We start from the raw sequence: 19442 nt of genomic DNA, 5'->3' as shown, positions 1-19442 counted from the left end.
TGGTGAATTTGTACTGCTAGTTGAATTGAACTTGTTAAGGTAAATGTGATTATGTACATACTTTCCCCCTCTTTGTTGTAGTTTTACAAAACAAAAAAAAAAGATATTAAGAAGAACAATTGCCAGTAAAGTCACTTAAGTTACTCAAACATTTGCATTATCACTGGTGACAAGTAATGCTTGAAATATAAACATCATGTCTGTTGTCCTAAGATGCATTAATTACATCAGGTTTCCACTCTTTTCTTGTGCTTGAATGTTAAAACGGCCCCTTTATGAAATGTCAGTCACTAAAATGACCCCCCGCCAATTTTAATTTGAGACCCCTGCTCTCTAGAGTCTGCCATACCCCTCCCCCTTTAAGTCATTTGATGCGCATGAGCTCAACCAATCTCACTCTCAGAGTGGTGATAAAGCAAAATGCTATTGCCTGTTTTATAAAAAAGGGAGGAGCTACATTATGTCCCACCCTTTTCTCAAGTTTCGGTTGAGATTACGTCAAACATAGAATAAAAATGCACATTTCACTTCATGGGACCTTTAAGAATGCCTTAATTTGTTTATTTTTATTTGTTGTGTTTTGTTGATTGTCTGCCGTTTCAAATGTGGATTTATTTGTATTTTGTTACTTGATTTATATTCTTTATCATTTGTACAGGTATCTTGGCCTTTGTAACCTTCACACAAGGTAGATAATGTATTGTACTGTTGTGTTTTGGCTTTAAATGGGGAATCTGTAGATTAGAACACAAATCATAACCTGATCATGGCTGTCATCATTTCTAAAGGATGCTGTGTGTGAACATAATTAAATGCAAATTCCTTTCAGAAATTATGAATATTTGTAATATTTTTGTTACAGTTAACCAGGCTGATCCCTGCAACAACTACACTGTGCTGAATGATTCATGGAGATCTGTCAATAATACAAATAACACCAACATGTGTGACCAGTATGTCTCCTGGAGCGGCTGGTATCGGCTCTTCATTAATGGTCTGAACGCTCATATCCCAGACACATGTGTTTCAATCTATAGTTGTGGCACTGAAATCCCACTGTACATTCGTGGTGGACACCCAACAGTAGAGGATGGAGTCGTCAGTCGAGATGTCTGCGGTCACTGGGAAAATTACTGCTGCTATGTTGGTTCTGTTCCAATTCGAGTCAAAGCCTGTCCAGGAAATTATTATGTCTATGAGCTGCTTGGTCCATCTCACTGTAATTTAGCCTACTGTGCAGGTAATTATACTCACATGGTTCTTTTTACACATTTATAATTTATAAACTCAAATGTCAAACATTATCTACACGTTCATAGAATTTGTCTGTGTTCATTAATGTTTATTGGTGTAAATTTTCAGATGTTGGCAGTGTTATCATCAGCTCTACAGCCGCCACACCAGTGATCATCACACCTGGTAAAGAAACACTGCTGGCTTTCACTCAATAACTAATAATAGTGAAATATATCTGTAAAGTTGCCTAATTTCTTGAAAATAATGAATTCCACCCATCAGCTAGCAGAGAAATGATATTGAAAAAAATTTCAACAGAAGAACAATAAAACGATTGACAGATCATTTGCAGTTGTGTTGCTAAATATGGTGTTTTTTATTTTTAAAAATGAGCAAGCTATTAATTTCGCTTTGTAAAACGTATTTGAGCACATATTGGAAAACATAGAATAACTTCTAGAAGCTGATTACAACAGCGAGTAATGAGGTAACTAAAGGCACATTCACCTTGCTTTTACTGAACTCAATTTTCTACTTCACTCCATCCTAAAGATCTGAGTGACTCTTTGTATTCAGTGAGCATATCTGTAATGTATTGAGCTCCTAGGCCATTTAGTGATTTATAGACCAGTAATAATACTTTAAAATCTATTCTGAATGTAACTGGGAGCCAGTGTAAAGACCTGAGGACAGGTGTGATGTGCTCTGATTTCCTGGTTCTGGTCAGAATCCTGGCCGCAGCGTTCTGGATGAGCTGTAACTGTCTGACTGTCTTTTTGTGAGGAGGTCGTTACAGTAATCCACCCTGCTGCTGATAAAACCATGAACAAGCTTCTCTGAGGCTACGTTCACACTGCCAGGCTTAGTGCACAAATCAGATTTTTCTCAGATCAGATTTTTTTTTGCATGGCTGTTCACACTGCTCTTGTAAATGTGGCCAATATTAGATTTGAAGTGTGAATGGATCATGGTCCTAAACTGACCCGCATGCGCAGAAGTACAAAATGTCTAATTATGCACACAGTATGTATGCTGTATGAAGCATTATACTGTAAAAAGCATAATTTGATTATTGCCCTTTTCACAGACAACCGTGTTGTATTTCATGAACTGTAAATGATTGTTCTGCTACTACTAATGTGTATTTGAGACCTAAAATAAGTCACTTGTGATTGAAAACACTGATCAATTGTGATTTATGACAACCGCAGTGCGCATCTTTCAGACCACCGATGATGTAGTGAACTCATCAAGGGTTAATGAGCAGCCGCAGACTGAACTGTGAAGGCGGAGTTGGTTCATCTCTGTTTGCAGAGTTATTTCATTTTACTTCGTTATAAACAGCAGACACGTACAGAAGGGGGGTATGGGATCTACGGCTCTACGGCTTCGCGATCAACCCGTGCCTCAATCGTTAACCAGATTTGTTAACAAGCACCAGTTTTGCCTTCAAATTTTTTTTCAGCATGAACATCCAACTTTCTGTGGTAAAGTATTTGCTCTGTGTGCCATTCTATTGTGCAGCTGAGGAGTAGAGGATGTTTGCAGCACAGAATGATGATGCATGTCGCTCGAAGATTATGTAAAAGTCACATGAAATCCAACATAACCGTTCACACTGCGGTCGCATTACAGAACATCAGATCTGTGTCTGATTTAAGACTACATATGAAAGTGGCACAGATCTGACCTGAAAAGATCAGATTCCATGCAGTTTGGGCTGTTCACACTGTCGTTACCTGAGTCACATGAGGGGGAAAAAGTCAGATTCGGGCTACATTTGGATGCAGTGTGAACGATAGCCTAAGTTAAACAAAGCATCTGATTCTTGCAATGTTTTTGAGATGATAGTATGTTGATTTACTTACTGATTTGACATGTCAATTGAAACTCAGGTCTGATTCCAGAGTCACACCAAGATTCTTGACCTTATTTTTTGTTGTTTGACCTTTAGAGCCTTGAGAACCTCATCTCTATTTCTAAACGCAATCACTTCAGTTTTGAAATTGAAGAGAGTTTTGGCACATCCAACTGTTAATTTCATCAGAATTAGCAGAGTGTGTCAATGGGGCTGTAGTCATTAGGCAGTAAAGCTAAGTAGATCTGAGTGTCATCAGCATAGCTGCGGTAGAAGATTTAGATTTATTTTTGTGTTTCATTATTTGGCTCAGTGGGAGCATATAAAGGTTGAAGGAGAGGTGCCAGAATTGTACCTTGTGAGACTCCACATGTCATGAGTCTCCATCTCAACATATGATCACTTAAGGCTGATTTATACTCAAGCGCACGCATATGCTACGGCGCAGCCTACACACGGACGCATAGCCCTCACCGTGGCCATCGGTGAAGCTGACGTGCATCTTTCAAAAAATGTAACAACGACGCGTAGCGCAAGCTCTGTTTTTGGTCGGCTTGGTAGCGCTGACGAGTGTGGGTGGAGGTGAGAGCCGCGTGAGCCCGATGCAGCGAGTGTTTACAAGTGTGGAGTTTAATGTTTATTTATTTATTTTTTTTTTTCATATTTATTTTGTGTTGTCACTTTATGTACACTGGAAGCTTCTGTAGCCAAAACAAATTCCTTGTGTATGTGAAGCAGACTTGGCAATAAAACTGATTCTGGTCTGGTTTTCTGGTCCCGTAAAGGAGCTCTGGATGGAGACTGTTGTTTTGTGTTTACCTCATGATTAAAGTTGTTGCACGTCTGCCGATTCCCACCTCAAAATGAGCAAGATTGAGCCCCTTTTTCAAATTAAGGAAGCGTTCAGAATAAAACAAAACACTAGTGAAGAAACTCGACACAGAGGAACACAAACACATACTGTCAGCTAGCGTTTCAGAAGTGTTATTACAGAGCAACAAAAACAGCCCGCACAAGTATAAATGCACGGCTACACGCATTCCATGCGCCGTGGGTCACGTCGATCACTTGACGCAGAAGTATAAATCAGGCTTTAAACTGATATAGTAACCTCTTCTTTCAATGTACTGTGAGATCTGAACCATTAGAGCACCATCCTAGAAATCCCAACCCAGTATTCCAGCCTATCAATAAGTATGCTAAATAGGCTGGATTTGGTGAACTTTAATGTTTGGTGAGAATTTGAGCAATATACATAGGATTTGTTCTTTGTTTTTGTTTTTTTTCATGGAAAAAATCTGTAATTTTGGGTGGCTTGCATAAAGGAATAATTTGAACCCTTATTTCTTGAGGTTATACAGGGTTTTTTTTTTTTAAAGAAAGAAGTTCTGTTGTATTAACTTGAACAGGACCAAGAGAGTTGGATTGGTGACACTTAACTGATGATCAAACGAACCACAAGGCTAATGACCTCAGAGCATCCGCTTCCATCTTTTCTGCACATCACTGCAAGGAGATGTCCTTTTCTGCTGATTTGGATTTAAGGTTCTTGATCAAAGTGATTCTGATCACAGGTGTCGACACCTTCAATGCTGACTGCACAAGTCCTAACAAATACATGCTCAAAATACACCTAAACACAAAGAAATGCAAGGTGATTTACTAATATGTCACTGTATGAAAATGCAGAAGATAACAAATGTTAAATGAATGTAAATTAAATTATGCATCAGTAATTTATATTTTGTGAACATTTATTTTAAAGGGATATTTCACTCAAAGATCTAAATTTACTCACCGTCAAACTTGTTTATGAGTTTCTTTATTCTAATGAAAACAGAAGATGTTTTGAAGAAAGCAGAAAACCTCTAACCAATGACCTAAGAAATTTTTTTTTATCATAAATGATTTATGATGGCAGAATTCACATTATTGGGTGAATTATTCCTTCAAGGCTGTGATTTCATTCTGGTTTTGCGGTTCTTTTTACTGCAGATCCCTGCCACACCTACACTGTCCTGGACGATCCATGGAGAGCCAACAGCAGTCAGCCATCCAACATCTACAAGTGTGACCAGTCAGTCTCCTGGAGTGGCTGGTATCGGCTCTTCATTAATGGCCTGAATGCTCATATCCCAGACACATTTGTTGAGAAGTATAGTTGTGGCACAAATGTCCCACTGTGGATTCGTGGTGGACACCCAACAGCAGAAGATGGAGTCGTCACTCGAGATGTCTGTGGTTACGCTTACAGTTACTGCTGCTATTACGGATCATTTCCTATTCGAGTCAAAGCCTGTCCAGGAAATTATTACGTCTATGAACTGCTTAGACCATCTCTCTGTGCTTCAGCCTACTGTGCAGGTAAATCTATTCACATCAGTTTTTTTTACACATTTATCAGTGTTTCCCGTACCATTGTCATAGGGGGCTTCCCTGCCCTCCCAACGGCTTTCCCCGCCCCCCTTGAAGTCAAGTTAATTGTAATATATATAGCACCAGATCACAACTTCTTTTAATAAACAAGCTAAATAGCCATATGTAATATCTTATTTACACAACAACATGTGATTTCTGTCTCTACATGGTCACGCGATTACAAATTTCTGCTTTCTGAATCTACAAAGCCACTCTCTGTATTATATTATTTATATTATATATTATTTCACCATTTTCTTTCGTTTTCAGATGATGAATCTGGTCAGTTAGACATTATCATCACATCACTGATCAGCAGTAAACACAGACATTATATTATTTTTGTGAATTCATTATAAATGTTTTATATAATGTGAAAAGACTCTCAGCTCTCACCAGCATCTGTAACCAGTCAAGTTTTGTGAATTTTAAATAGTAATAAATATATTTTTTTAAATAAGTAATTTGTGCCACTAAGCATGGTTACAGTACATTTAGGCTAAATATTTTCCTCAATGATTTCTCTCATTGCAGTTATAAAGATCACACTGCAGGAAGGATGCTCTGTAAGTTGAGTTTCTGATAAAGGCATTTAATACTCAGAGAGCAGTGTGAGAAGATTTGTTTTGTATGTATGCATGTACAACCCCAAAACAGAAGAAGTTGGGACAGTATGGAAAACACAAATAAAAAAATAAGTCATTTCTAAATGTACTTTGAGTTGTATTTCATTGCAATCAATGCAACAAACATTGTTTAATGTTCCTCATGATTTTTGTTTTGTTTTTTCCAAAATAAACACGTATTTCAGTTTTAGTTCTTGCATCACATTTCAAAAAAGTTGTATCAGTAAACCATTTATCACTTTGTAATGTTGACGTTCCTTTTCACAACACTTAAAAGACGCTTGGGGACTGAAGACACCAAGTGATGAAGTGTTTCAGGTGTAATTTTGTCCCATTCCTGCAAACAAGTCTTAAGGTGGGCAATAGTACTGGATCTTTATTGTCGCATTTTCCGCTTCAAAATGCGCCACGCATTCTCTATTGGAGACAGGTCAGTCAAGTACTTGTATCCTCTTCCTCCACAGGCAGGACTTTGTACTGTGTTCAGAAGGTGGTTTTGGTTTGTCTTGTTGAAATATGCTGGGACGTCCCTGGAAAAGAAGGCAGCATATTGTGCTCCAAAATCTACTTTTCAGCACTAATGGTGCCATCACACAAGTGCTGGTTACCTTTGCCAAGGGCACTGACACAACCCCATCCCATGCGAGACCCTGGCTTTTGGACTTGTTGCTGGTAGCGGTCTGGAGGATCCTTTTCATATTTGTTCTAAAGCACACAACGTCTATTTCTCCCAAAAAATACTGATTCATCTGACCACAGTACATGTTTCCACTGTGGGATATTCTATCCCAGATGCCTCCAAGCCCAGAGAAGTTGACGGCGCTTCTGGACACTGTTAACATAGGGCTTCCTTTTGGCACAGTATAGTTTTAACTGGCATTTGCCGATGTGTGGTGGTACTTGGCAAAGTTTTGCCAATGTAGTCCTGAGCGCATGTGGTGATAGCGCTTATAGATGAATGAGGATTCTTGAAGCAGTGCCACCTGAGGGACGGCATTTTTATTCTAGCATTTCCCATACTGTCCCAACCTTTCTGATATGGGGTTGTAATTTAGCAGTGACTATGCCTTTCCATTTATTTCTGATGGTTTGGTGCACAAACTGACTTTTGTTTGCTATTATTACTAATTATTAAATTATTAATAATAAAACATGATTGAGGTCATGACTGTACAAAGCTGAATTGTGATTTCAGAGTCAGAGCTCTGGAGGATGTCTACAGAATCTTTTTGAGCAGATAGAGAACATTACAATTCAAGAGCTTCCACTGAATGTAAGTCTTCAAGAGAAACATAATAAAATTGTATTCATCTTTATGTCCATAATACTTTTTACAACATAGATTGTGTCACAGCAGCTTAACATAGATTAGGTTCACTGTCACTGAAGAGCAAATCCACAGATGCTCAGCTCCACAACTCCCAAACCAAGCAAGCCAGTGGCGAGGAACAAACTTTACCAATTGACAAAAGTATAGGAAAAAAAAAAAACTATAGAAAAACCAGGCTCAGTTGGGCACAACTAGTTCTCCTCTGGCCAAACGTTTTGTGCCGAGCAGCAGTCTAGGCACCGAAGGATGGAGAATGCTGGATGTCCATTGTGGAGAAGCTACAGTTCTGAGTAGGTCACCAGCGGGTGTTTAGGCCAGCTCACAATATCATTGCGAAGACTCGTCTGTCACTGGGTCTTTAAGAAATCAGTCTCATGCTCTGAACTCATCAATGACCACCCCAGCATCTGTTCAGCATACTGGTTGGACCCAACATTATGTAGACCTTGGGATAAGGAAAAACAGACTTACAAGCTTAGATGCCGTTCAAATGATGTTTTTTGAAAGTTATGTCAAATCTTTGTTATAGTTATAGTTGACTGACAAAAATTTTATCTTATTGTCTGTCTTCACATTTGCATGTTTCTTTGATCAATGAATCAGACTGTGACCGACATTTTGAACGTGATCTTCAACACTTCAGAGAAGATTTTGGTGTCTTTATCATCCACATCATCATCAGCCAGCCCAGCTCAACTAGCCTCATATGGAAATAAAGTGTTAAAAAACAGCGAGAAACTCATTTCTACACTGGTGAAGCCGACAGACACAAGTGCCAACGTCAATTTTACTCTTGAGGCTGTAGGTAAGTGGAGACACTGTTATTATTGATGATGAACCCGAGATTATTAATATCAGAGACTCAATCACACCAGCTCAGACCTGCTCATCTTTGACTTGTTTAAACTGAGTATTCACCTAAACACTTAAAAAATAACGAGCAGTAGCTAAAACTGGTGACCTGAACCTGTGCACATTGCACACACACAATAAGTATTTAGGCAACAAGAAGATTCAAAATGAGTTTTTATTTGGTGAATAATACTGTATAAGGGAATAAATGATTCAGACATTATAAATATAGTGTAGATGCAAGGAGAGTATGGCTGATTGTAAAGAATACAGCACCATCTGCTGCTAAAAACTAAGCTCAGAATCTATTCAAGAGAGAATAGTGATGCACTTTGAAAATCTAAGATTCGATGCAGAATCGATTTCTCAAATGTTTATTTGGCACACCAATAGATAGAAAAGTATATGTAGTAAATTATTATTGTGCATAACAGCATATTTGTTGTAATCAGAGGGACAAGTCTTCATGGTTGGACAACAGGTGACCTTAGATAAAATCCCTCAGCTTGACACGACATATTCTTCTATGGACATCGATCTTATTGGCATCGCCAAGAACAACAATGACAGTGAGTTAAATGTTTGGTGTAATTTAGTGTTTTATGTATAATGAAACCTCATTTCACCACCACTAAACCACATTTACTCTTTTGACTTTGCATGTAAGCATCTGTTTCTGTCTCACAGGATCTGCTGTGGCTTTCATGAGCTACACCACAATGGAGAATCTACTGAAGGCCGACTTCTTCAACACAACTAATGACACCATTAAAACCATGATGTCCACTGTGATCTCAGCTACTCTTCCCAAAACCAGCAACACTACACTCACCAAAGCAGTCAACTTCACCTTCAGACACATCAGAGTGAGAGACTGAAATGTGTTTTTGTCCAACATCAGCACTGATCAACATCTGAACACATCTAATATTCACTCTTCTCATATTTTCTGCTCGTTTCTGCTTCTTCTTGCAGGAGTTTGACCCCAACGGTTCTCTGTCCTGTGTGTACTGGAATATCAGCGAGTGGATTGTAGATGGTTGTTCTGTGTTAAACAACAACAGCAGCCACACTGTGTGTTCCTGTGTTCATCTGTCCACATTCGCTCTCATCATGCAGACCAGCAGCAGTCCACCACCGGTACCAGAACATTTCTAGAGAGCATTGAAGAGCAGCACAGATTTGGCACTCATGTTCTCTGCATGTTTTCTCAGAGCGATCTGCTGGATCTGCTGAATCTGGTGTGTGTGATCGTGGGTCTGGTGTTCTTCAGTTTGGCTCTGTTGTCCTTTGCTCTTTGTCAGTGGAGTCCTGGAGTCAATAATGTGGCTCGAATCAACATCTGCATCAGTCTGCTGTCGGCTCACCTTCTGTTTCTGCTCACACAACAGTTCCTGAGCCTCATTCGCCCTCAGCAGGTGAGAATGATGAAGGAGCTCTACAGCTCAGCACAGCCGCACTGAGAATCATCATAACCCTCTCTCATGGTCTCCAGGTGTTGTGTGTGGTGATAGCAGGCCTTCTGCACTTCCTCTTCCTCTCCGCCTTTGTGTGGATGTTCATTGAAGCTGTGCTGCTCTTCATCTGTGTCAAGAACCTATCACGGATCAACTCTAGAAAGAGGGAGGTGCTTAGCAGTGGATTCCTGTGTGTGATTGGATATGTGGTTGCTCTGGTTGTGGTGTGTGTGTCTATAGGGCTGGTTCCAGAAGGATACGGCAGTGAACAGTGAGTGGTGTTGTTTATTTGTTCAATTGATTATAAGCTCAGGGCTGTTTTCTGCTTTCTGATAAAAATCAATTCGTAAACAAGCTGTAATAGCATCACAGACAAGATTAGAATCTGTAACACTTGAACAGTCAACACCTAAATGTATATTTGGCATATTTATTTATTTCTATATTGTATTTTATTTTCCTCTCATCAGCTGTTGGATTAAAACAGATAAAGGGTTTATCTGGAGTTTTCTGGGTCCTGTTTGTGTCATACTAGCAGTAAGTTCTATTTACAAACAGTTGCATGGGGGCTGTTGAAATAAAGTTAAAATCATATTTTTATTTTTTCCACAGTTGAACACGATTCTCTTCATCAGGATCAGCATCGGTCTCAACTCAGCTCTCACAAAACTGAACGCTGAAGTTTCACAGTTGAAGCAAACAAAGTAATAAATGTGATTAATTCTTTTAAAAAACATTCATTAATCTATTCACAATATCTCATTTTTTGTCTTTTCTAATATAGGGTTATGGTGTTTAAAACACTGGGTCAGTTTGTGGTTCTTGGTTGTCCTTGGATTCTGGGTTTCTTCACTAATAGCAGTGAGGTGCTGCAGATCGTCTTCCTGGTCTTGAACTCTCAGCAGGGAACCTTCATCTTCCTGATCTACTGTGTGCTCAATAATGAGGTCAGACATTTTATACCGTACTAATAAATATAATAAATTAAAATTTCATGTTGTCCAGACACAAGATATGGGAAGAAAAGCATCCGTGCTTAATTTGGAAACAGAAGATCTGTTATTTTCTTGCATGCTTATTATAAACTAGCTAATAAGCTGTGTTAATTTTTAGTGTTTTAACTAATCTCCTGAGCCTACTCAGCTCCTCTCATCTCCTTGTTGTCCAGATCAGGCAGCAGTACTGGAAGTGCTTCATGTCTCTCTGCTCTGGATTCAAACAACATTGAGGACTGCACCATGATTTGGTAATAAAAGTACTGCTAAAATACCATTATTTTACAAGTGATGTCATACCAACAGCATAGATCTGCTATGCTGCTGAGCCGATCTGCAGAGCAAGTACTGAACATACTGTCAATATATTCACAAACATATTGCCTGTGAATATAACACATTGCTGCTGCAAACACAATACTCATGTAAGCCCCCACCAAAGCTGGAGAACAAACATGCAGATGTCCACATGTATGCATATGTCCGAACTTAAGATCACTGGAATAGGACTAATGAAATCACCCCCAAAACAAGCAGTCTGCTGCAAATACCTTTTTGCACCATTGAGCCATGGGACCACATGTTTTACTATCTGTGTGTACATGGGACTACCTTGCCAACCAACCTAACACTAATGTACAAGACTATTTGTGCCTTAGCTACTGTACTGACTAGCTTAACATTAATGTTCTTGAATTTGTGTGCCTTGGATACATTGCTGACTAGCTTAATACTAATGTAATTGTCTTTGTGTGCTCTGCTACCTTGCCAACTGCGTAAACACTAATGCACTAGACTATGTGTGCCTTGGCTACCTTGCCAACTGCATTAACAGTAATGCACTAGACTATGTGTGCCTTGGCTACCTTACCAACTGAATTAACACTAATGCACTAGACTATGTGTGTCTTGGCTACCTTACCAACTGTATTAACACTAATGTATCAGACTATGTGTGCCTTGGCTACCTTAACAACTGCATTAACAGTAATGCACTAGACTATGTGTGCCTTGGCTACCTTAACAACTGCATTAACACTAATGTATCAGACTATGTGTGCCTTGGCTACCTTACCAACTGCATTAACAGTAATGCACTAGACTATGTGTGCCTTGGCTACCTTACCAACTGATTTAACACTAATGCACTAGATTATGTGTGTCTTGGCTACCTTGCCAAATTAATTAACAGTAATGCGCTAGACTATGTGTGTCTTGGCTACCTTGCCAAATTAATTAACACTAATGCGCTAGACTATGTGTGTCTTGGCTACCTTGCCAACTGATTTAACACTAATGCACTAGATTATGTGTGTCTTGGCTACCTTGCCAAATTAATTAACAGTAATGCGCTAGACTATGTGTGTCTTGGCTACCTTGCCAACTGAATTAACACTAATGCACTAGACTATGTGTGTCTTGGCTACCTTAACAACTGCATTAACACTAATGTATTAGACTATGTGTCTTGGCTACCTTACCAACTGATTTAACAGTAATGCACTAGACTATGTGTGCCTTGGCTACCTTACCAACTGATTTAACACTAATGTATTAGACTATGTGTGCCTTGGCTACCTTGCCAACTGATTTAACACTAATGCACTAGACTATGTGTGCCTTGGCTACCTTACCAACTGAATTAGTACTAATGCACTAGACTATGTGTGTCTTGGCTACCTTACCAACTGCATTAACACTAATGTATTAGACTATGTGTCTTGGCTACCTTACCAACTGATTAAACAGTAATACACTAGACTATGTGTGCCTTGGCTACCTTACCAACTTAATTAACACTAATGCACTAGACTATGTGTGCCTTGGCTACCTTACCAACTGATTTAACAGTAATGCACTAGACTATGTGTGCCTTGGCTACCTTACCAACTGATTTAACAGTAATGCACTAGACTATGTGTGCCTTGGCTACCTTACCAACTGACTAAACAGTAATACACTAGACTATGTGTGCCTTGGCTACCTTTCCAACTTCATAAACACTAATTCACTGTCTGCGCTGAGCACGCAGTATTCTTAAGGACTCCTCTAACCCTGCTCACAGACTGTTTTCTCTCCTGCCTTCCAGCAGGCGCTTCAGGCTACCCCAGACAAAAACCATCAGACCGAGGAACAGCTTTTTCCCCAGACCTGTCTCCCTTTTGAACTCTGCCCCTCACTGACTCTTTTGCCCCCCTAATACACCCCCCCACTCTCCTCTAACTTATACTCCTCACAACCACTGCACTGTACATTGCACATATTCATTGCACTACATTGCACTGATTCATTTATTTGAACTGCATTGATTCATTTTATTTGAACTGTACATACCCACTGCACATGGACATTTCTAATTATGTAAACACTCACTGTACATATACATTTGTAATTATGTTTATCTGCACACTTCTAATAATTAATACCAACCTGTAAATATATTCATTTATTGTAAATCCTTGTTCATAGCTAATACAACCTGTATATAATGTTCATAGTACATCCATCTGTAAATATCACTATAGTTTTTCTATAACTGCACTTTATAACTTATATCTGTATCCTGCACTTGCAGCTATTGCACTGCTGGTTAGACCGAAACTGCATTTCCTTGCCTTGTACATGTGTAATGACAATAAATTTGAATATAATCTCAAAATCAAATCTAATCACTAGACTATGGCCCCATTTACAATAATATGTATTAGTTTAGTGTAAAACTAAAGGTGTAATTTTTGCTATAGTTATGTCTTCCATCCACACTACCCCGGAGTTTTGAAAGAAGTGTTTTGAAAAGGCAGAAGAGGCCATTTTGGTTTTAAAATGCTGCTGCTCCGTGTCAGTGTGGATGGGGAAAATGGAGACATCGGAAAACGGAGACATCGGAAAACTGAGACATCTGAAACGGAGGCGGGCTACAGACATTTGCTACGCGATTGGAGCTTTTTCTCAATATCAAGAAGACAAAGTTCAGTCTTGCATTCTTTCCTTGTAAGATCAGACTTCGCAAGTTTGACACGAAAAAAAGGTAAATCTTCAAAAAGAACAGGTATGGGTTCATTCAGTATGGGTTTTCAGACCTTATTTCAGCTACATTTTTTTCTCCAAAGCCTACTAACCACGCATAATATTTAAAAAAGAATGTAGATCAATAGTTCTCACATATTATTGTAGCAGAGTCTGTGCTGAATACAAAAAAAAATACATGTTGGCCAGTACTATGTAATAAGTAGCTGAAATAAGCACAAATGTCAGGGCATGTCAAAACATCTCAGGGACCCCAAATTCACCTCAGACCCCAGAGAGTTAAATATTTTTGCCCACGTTTGGTTGTTCGTTTTCACACACAAAACAACTTGCTTTAACATATAGATAATGCTATTTAGATTTAGGCTATCATGAATTTCTTGAAACTAATACTGCCTGTGTTAGGGTTAACCCAGGTTAAGTCCGGTCTGGACTCTGGAGGTCATTTCATGGCTGTCTTTGTTTCACCAGCAGTTTTTTTGCCTAATATACATTTGTTTATTTGGTGTCATGACCAAGCCCAAAACAATCCAGAAGGAATGACAAAATGGATTAAAACCTTTCTGTATTTTTCCACATACACAAACCCATTAGTTTAATAATACAGACAATTTTGCAGACAGCACTGGCAGAAATGCAGCTTAAACCAGGACAATTAGACTAAAAGTATTCCAAATTTAACCTACATTTTCTAGTTAAAGATAATGAAGAAATAATTATTTGTGCTTATATCACCACTGAAAAAACAAATGTAATGCTGACCTAAAGGCTTTGCTCAGTACTGTTAATATTTATAACTAAACTATAAAGAAATAACTACAGTAAATGAACAGCTGATGTATCAAATTTAAAGTGAGTCAGTACTGTCAGTAGGCTTGGCTTATTTTACTTTTTTCTCTTTGGTTCCAGTTATCTTACATTTTTGGTGTTTATTTATAATAATGGTATTACAGCTGCATTTTGATATAATCCACAAGACAAAAGGCATTCTGTGGAAAGTGACGATGTACTACCAAGGAACTGTTTGTTTCTATATATAGTTAAATTTGAGATGCAAGCAACAGATATAGAAAACAATTTGTTTATTATGGTGATGGGCAGATAAGTTACCTGTAAACAATTCAACACACACATATTTTTCAGTTTAGACAGTCTGCAGTTTTAGGTGAAGATCACTGTAACTGAAATCAAGGTAAGATCTTCTTTCTGCCATGAAGATGATGAACTATTCGTCTAATTAAATCAAACTCAAATGTTCATGTGTGATTATGTTTGTAATTGTGTATATTTTATCTTTCTAGATTTTTTAATATTTGGAGTATTTACCAGGTCAAGACTGCTGATGTAAGTCCTTTAACATATTTACGGTGTAGACATTTTAATAACCATAAGTAACTTGTAGATCTACACTGATTTACGTAAGTTCATTTGTGTTTGAAAAGCTTCCCACATACCTTATTTGTTTATTTTCATCTTTTAAGTTTACCATTATCATTTTAAACCTTAAAACATGTAAATTCATAAATGCAATTAAATATTTGTTTTGAGTTTAAAAGAACTCACAGTTTTTGTTTTTCCAGTCTGAACTAGTTTATAAAGAAAAGAGAAACACATCTTCAATACTACCCAATGGTTTCCATCCATCAGAAAAGTAAGACTAGCTCTCATTGTCGATATCTTATGCTCAATTCTCTATTTCTCAGTGCAATTCAATATCAACAACATGTAATACATTTTCAGTTATTTTCATATTTCAGGTTTAATAAAAGCATTGAGTACCATCTCCGTTATGCTGTGTAAGTATGATAAATGTGCAAATATAATGACCATTTCATATATGTTGATTAATCTCGTTTGCATCAGTTTGAGAACATGCAAAATCAGTGGTCTTTGAGTTGGCTACAGTAACAGGAACTATAGTTTTCAACAACTGTCACTTGCAAATTCATTAAATATTTTGCATTATAGTGTTGAGGAAATATGAATGACTTAAATTTCAGTCCTCAATTTACATCTTGTACACATGTATTTCTTCTACAGGCCTTAATTGTTCAGTATTTACAAAGATGACTGGAAAGTCTCCCCAAGATATATTCCTAAGTAGCAGGGGTGCCCAATATGTCGCTTGTTTAACAGGGCAGCCAGATTGACATCTGACCTTTTCTGACACATGGGTAACCATGCACGCGTAAAACTGTGCCAACTTTGCCAAGTGCTGCAAAACTATTGCAAGGTATACAGAATTACATACTTAGCCTTAAGTTTGTTCTTTTTAAATTCTTAAAATGGTATAAAAATGAGGAGGGAGCTGAACCAAGTATGAAAGCCAAAAACCTACAATTTCCATCTCGGTTGGGAGAAAGACTTTTTTTTTTTATAATGTCATATTTAAAGTGTGTATGCCTTATCTGCCAGTCTACCATCGATATCCTAAAGAAGAGAAATGTGGAGCAGCATTTTTGGAGTGTTCATAAAAAAATAAGACACTGACTTCCCTCTGAAAAGTGAGCTGCAAAAGAGGAAGGAATCACAGCTGACCATGAAAGAGAAGGCAGCCTCTGAAGCATCATTCCAGGTGAGTCATTGCATCATTAAGCACAAGAAGTCTTTCCAAGATGGAGATATGGTACACGAGGTCTTCAATGAAGCAGGTTTAAAAGACAAAAAAGAAATGTTATCTTCAATCAAAGCTCTCCAGTTATCAAGAAATACAGTTACACAGTGCTGTGAAACCATGGCTGAGGCTTTGACCCAGCAACTTTGGAAGGATATCACGGACTGCAAATATTTCTCACTGCAATTGGACGAGTCTACAGCCGAGATTGACATGGCTCAGTTGTGTGTTTTCATTTGAATGGTGTTAACTGATATGACTGCAAAAGAGGAGCTGTTAACAGTACTGACACACGAGGAGAAGACATTTTTCAAAAACTTTTTTGGAAAAACCCAGTTTCCAGTATACAAATTAGTGTCTATCGTCACAGACGGCGTGCCCACGATGGTTAGCTGCTCAAATGGATTCATTGCCAAGTACAGGTACAGATGCTTTCCTGGATTTTCTCAATTACCACTGCATAAAACATCAAAAAGCGTTATGCACAAAAATGATAATTGAAAAAGATAATTTTGGTTGCCTGTTCTTTGTTGCATACAAACAAAATGCAAAGCACAGCGATCACACAGCACAGACTCACGATCAGACAGCACAGACAAAAACAACATCAATGAACTGACAAAGACATGAGGGGAGAGAGGACGATACAAAGGGAGAAAAGAACATGAGGACCAGGTGGAAACACTAACACTAATGAAGCCTAGAAAAGGGCTACTAAGAGGGGGTGGTAAAGGGAATCGAGGAAGGAATAGAAGAGCACTTCCTGGTGTAAAATCCAATCAAACCAACCCAGGGAGATACCAACGGGGCAGACAATGGACGGGCTGGTGTAGCAGAAAAGCCAGGGGAAACAAACTGATGGGGGAGGGTGGGAACTAACCAGGACTCAGAGGGACCAGTGCTGTTGGAACTGACTCCAGGTGTGAATCTGAAGCGCACTCAGGGGCTACAGGAATTGACTCAGGGCTTGAATCTGGTGTGCCCTCTGGGGCTGCAGGAACTGACTCAGAAGCTGACTCTGGTTTTCCCTCTGGGGTTGCAGGAACTGATTCCAGGTGTGAATCTAAAGTGCACTCGGGGTCTACCGGAACTGGCGTGCCCTCCTGGGCTGCTGGAACTGACTCAGAGTCTGAATCTGGAGTCCCCTCCAGGGCAGCAGAAACAGGTTCAGGCACTGAATTTGGAGTGCCCTTCAGGGTTACAGAAACTGACACTGGACCTTGTTCAGAGATAACAAGAACTCCTACAGGGACAGGGGTGGAGACTGGACCGTGTTCAAGGGAATAAGGAACTGGGACAGGGACAGGAGTTGAGAATGTACTGTGCTCAGAGGTGACAGAAACGAATTTAGGAGAAGGAGTAAGAACACGACTGTGTTCAGAGGCAGCAGACATTGATTTGGGGACAGGAACAAGCACAGGACAGAGTTCAGGGGAACCACAACTGGATCAGAGACAGGAACAGTTATAAGACGAAGTTCAGTGGTCAGAGTTGATTAGTTAAAGTCTTGCTTGGGAACTGGAGATCTTCTCTGTATGTGTTCAGGGACTGAAGCCATCTCTGGAAAACACTCAGGGGCTAGAGTTGGCATTACACTGTGGCTGAAGTCTTCATTAAACAGTGCTTGGGGACTGGAACCATCTCTGGAAAACACTCAGGGGCTAAAGTCTGCACTGCACTGTGGTCTGGGGTTAAAGTCTTCATTTCATAGCACTTGGAGATTGAAGCCATGTTCTGAATACACTCAGGAGCTAAAGCCATCACTGTGTTGTGCTCAGGGGCTGCTTTCTCTGGAGCAGGAACATGCCCTGGAGCTGCTCTCTCAGGAGCAGGTTCAGCAATAGCTCTCTCTGGAGCATGAGGGGGCTCTAGGGGGAGTGGATACAGGACATTCACTATTAATGGCAAGTACAGGATCTCATCAGTAGACTTGGCAATGCTGGAATATCACTCCGATATGGCGTTTGCTTGAGGCTGGCTATCAACAGCTTCTGTCCGGACCATGCTTTCCTGGCTGATTCTATTAAATACAAGTCAGGAATGTAACGTAATGAGTGAGAGTTTCAGTGTTTAAACTGATCTCCTGAACCTACTCAGCTCTTCTCATCTCCTTGTTGTCCAGATCAGGCAGCAGTACTGGACGTGCTTCATGTCTCTCTGCTCTGGATTCAAACAAACACTGAGGACTGCATCATGTTCAAGAAATGCAATTACTGCTGAAATGCCATTATTAAACTTGTGGATTCATGGATTCAGCATAGAGCTGCTGTGCCACTGATGATTCTGTTGCTGGTGCACACAAAGTGGCGAGACTTGGCCAGTATATTCACAAACATGCTGTATGAATATATATAACACATTGCTGCTGCAAGAATAACATAGATGTGACCACCCCCCCCCCCCCCCCAAACAAAGCTAGAAAACATGAAGACAAAACAACAAAACTTGATTCAGTTGCCTTGGCAAACATGCATATAATCATACATGAGATGATTGAGGCAGGACTAATGAAATAGACACTGACCAAAACAAGCAAATCTATCACAAAGATATGTTTTTTGCACTGTTGCATTGTCTGTGTACCTACGCTCCCTTGCTTATCGGCTTAATACTAATAGACTAGACTATGTGTGCCTTGTCTACCTTGTTGACCGCCTTATCACTGTGTATTAGACTGTGTGTGCTTTGACTCTATTGGCAACCAACTTAATACTAATATGCCTGACTATGTGTGCCCTGCCTACCTTCTAGACCAGCCTAACACTAATGTAGAAGACTTCCTTGACTCCTGTGTCCCTTGGCTACCTTGCTGACTGCTATAACACTAATGTCTACTAGACCAGTGGTTCCCAAAGTGGGGGTTGGGACCCCTCGAGGGGTCGCGGGACAATGAAGGGGGATCGCTTGGTAATTTACAAAAATCTATTTTTTTTATTAAACCATTAAAATTGCCATATTTTATCCATAACTTACTAAAGATAAAAATAGTAATTTATAGTTACAGCCTTTCCATTTTTTTGCGACCCTTG

General features: G+C 39.3%; 1 protein-coding gene across 1 annotated transcript; it reads left to right on the top strand.

Moving 5' to 3' along the window:
- The first annotated feature begins 942 nt into the window (after nucleotides 1-942).
- Nucleotides 943-19226, top strand: LOC130223203 (adhesion G protein-coupled receptor E3-like). Its single transcript, XM_056455990.1, has 16 exons — nucleotides 943-1240; nucleotides 1363-1419; nucleotides 5090-5458; nucleotides 6047-6078; nucleotides 7334-7411; nucleotides 8072-8273; nucleotides 8773-8889; nucleotides 9008-9186; nucleotides 9296-9460; nucleotides 9535-9738; nucleotides 9816-10048; nucleotides 10248-10314; nucleotides 10390-10481; nucleotides 10562-10724; nucleotides 18536-18608; nucleotides 19087-19226. Exons 1-16 carry the CDS (start codon nucleotides 943-945, stop codon nucleotides 19224-19226), a joined length of 2469 nt encoding a protein of 822 aa, XP_056311965.1.
- The last annotated feature ends 216 nt before the right edge of the window (nucleotides 19227-19442 follow it).

This window comes from Danio aesculapii, chromosome 1 (assembly GCF_903798145.1).
Source record: "Danio aesculapii chromosome 1, fDanAes4.1, whole genome shotgun sequence".
In the NCBI taxonomy this organism is placed as follows: domain Eukaryota; kingdom Metazoa; phylum Chordata; class Actinopteri; order Cypriniformes; family Danionidae; genus Danio; species Danio aesculapii.
This window is presented reverse-complemented; position numbering and strand designations above follow the sequence as displayed.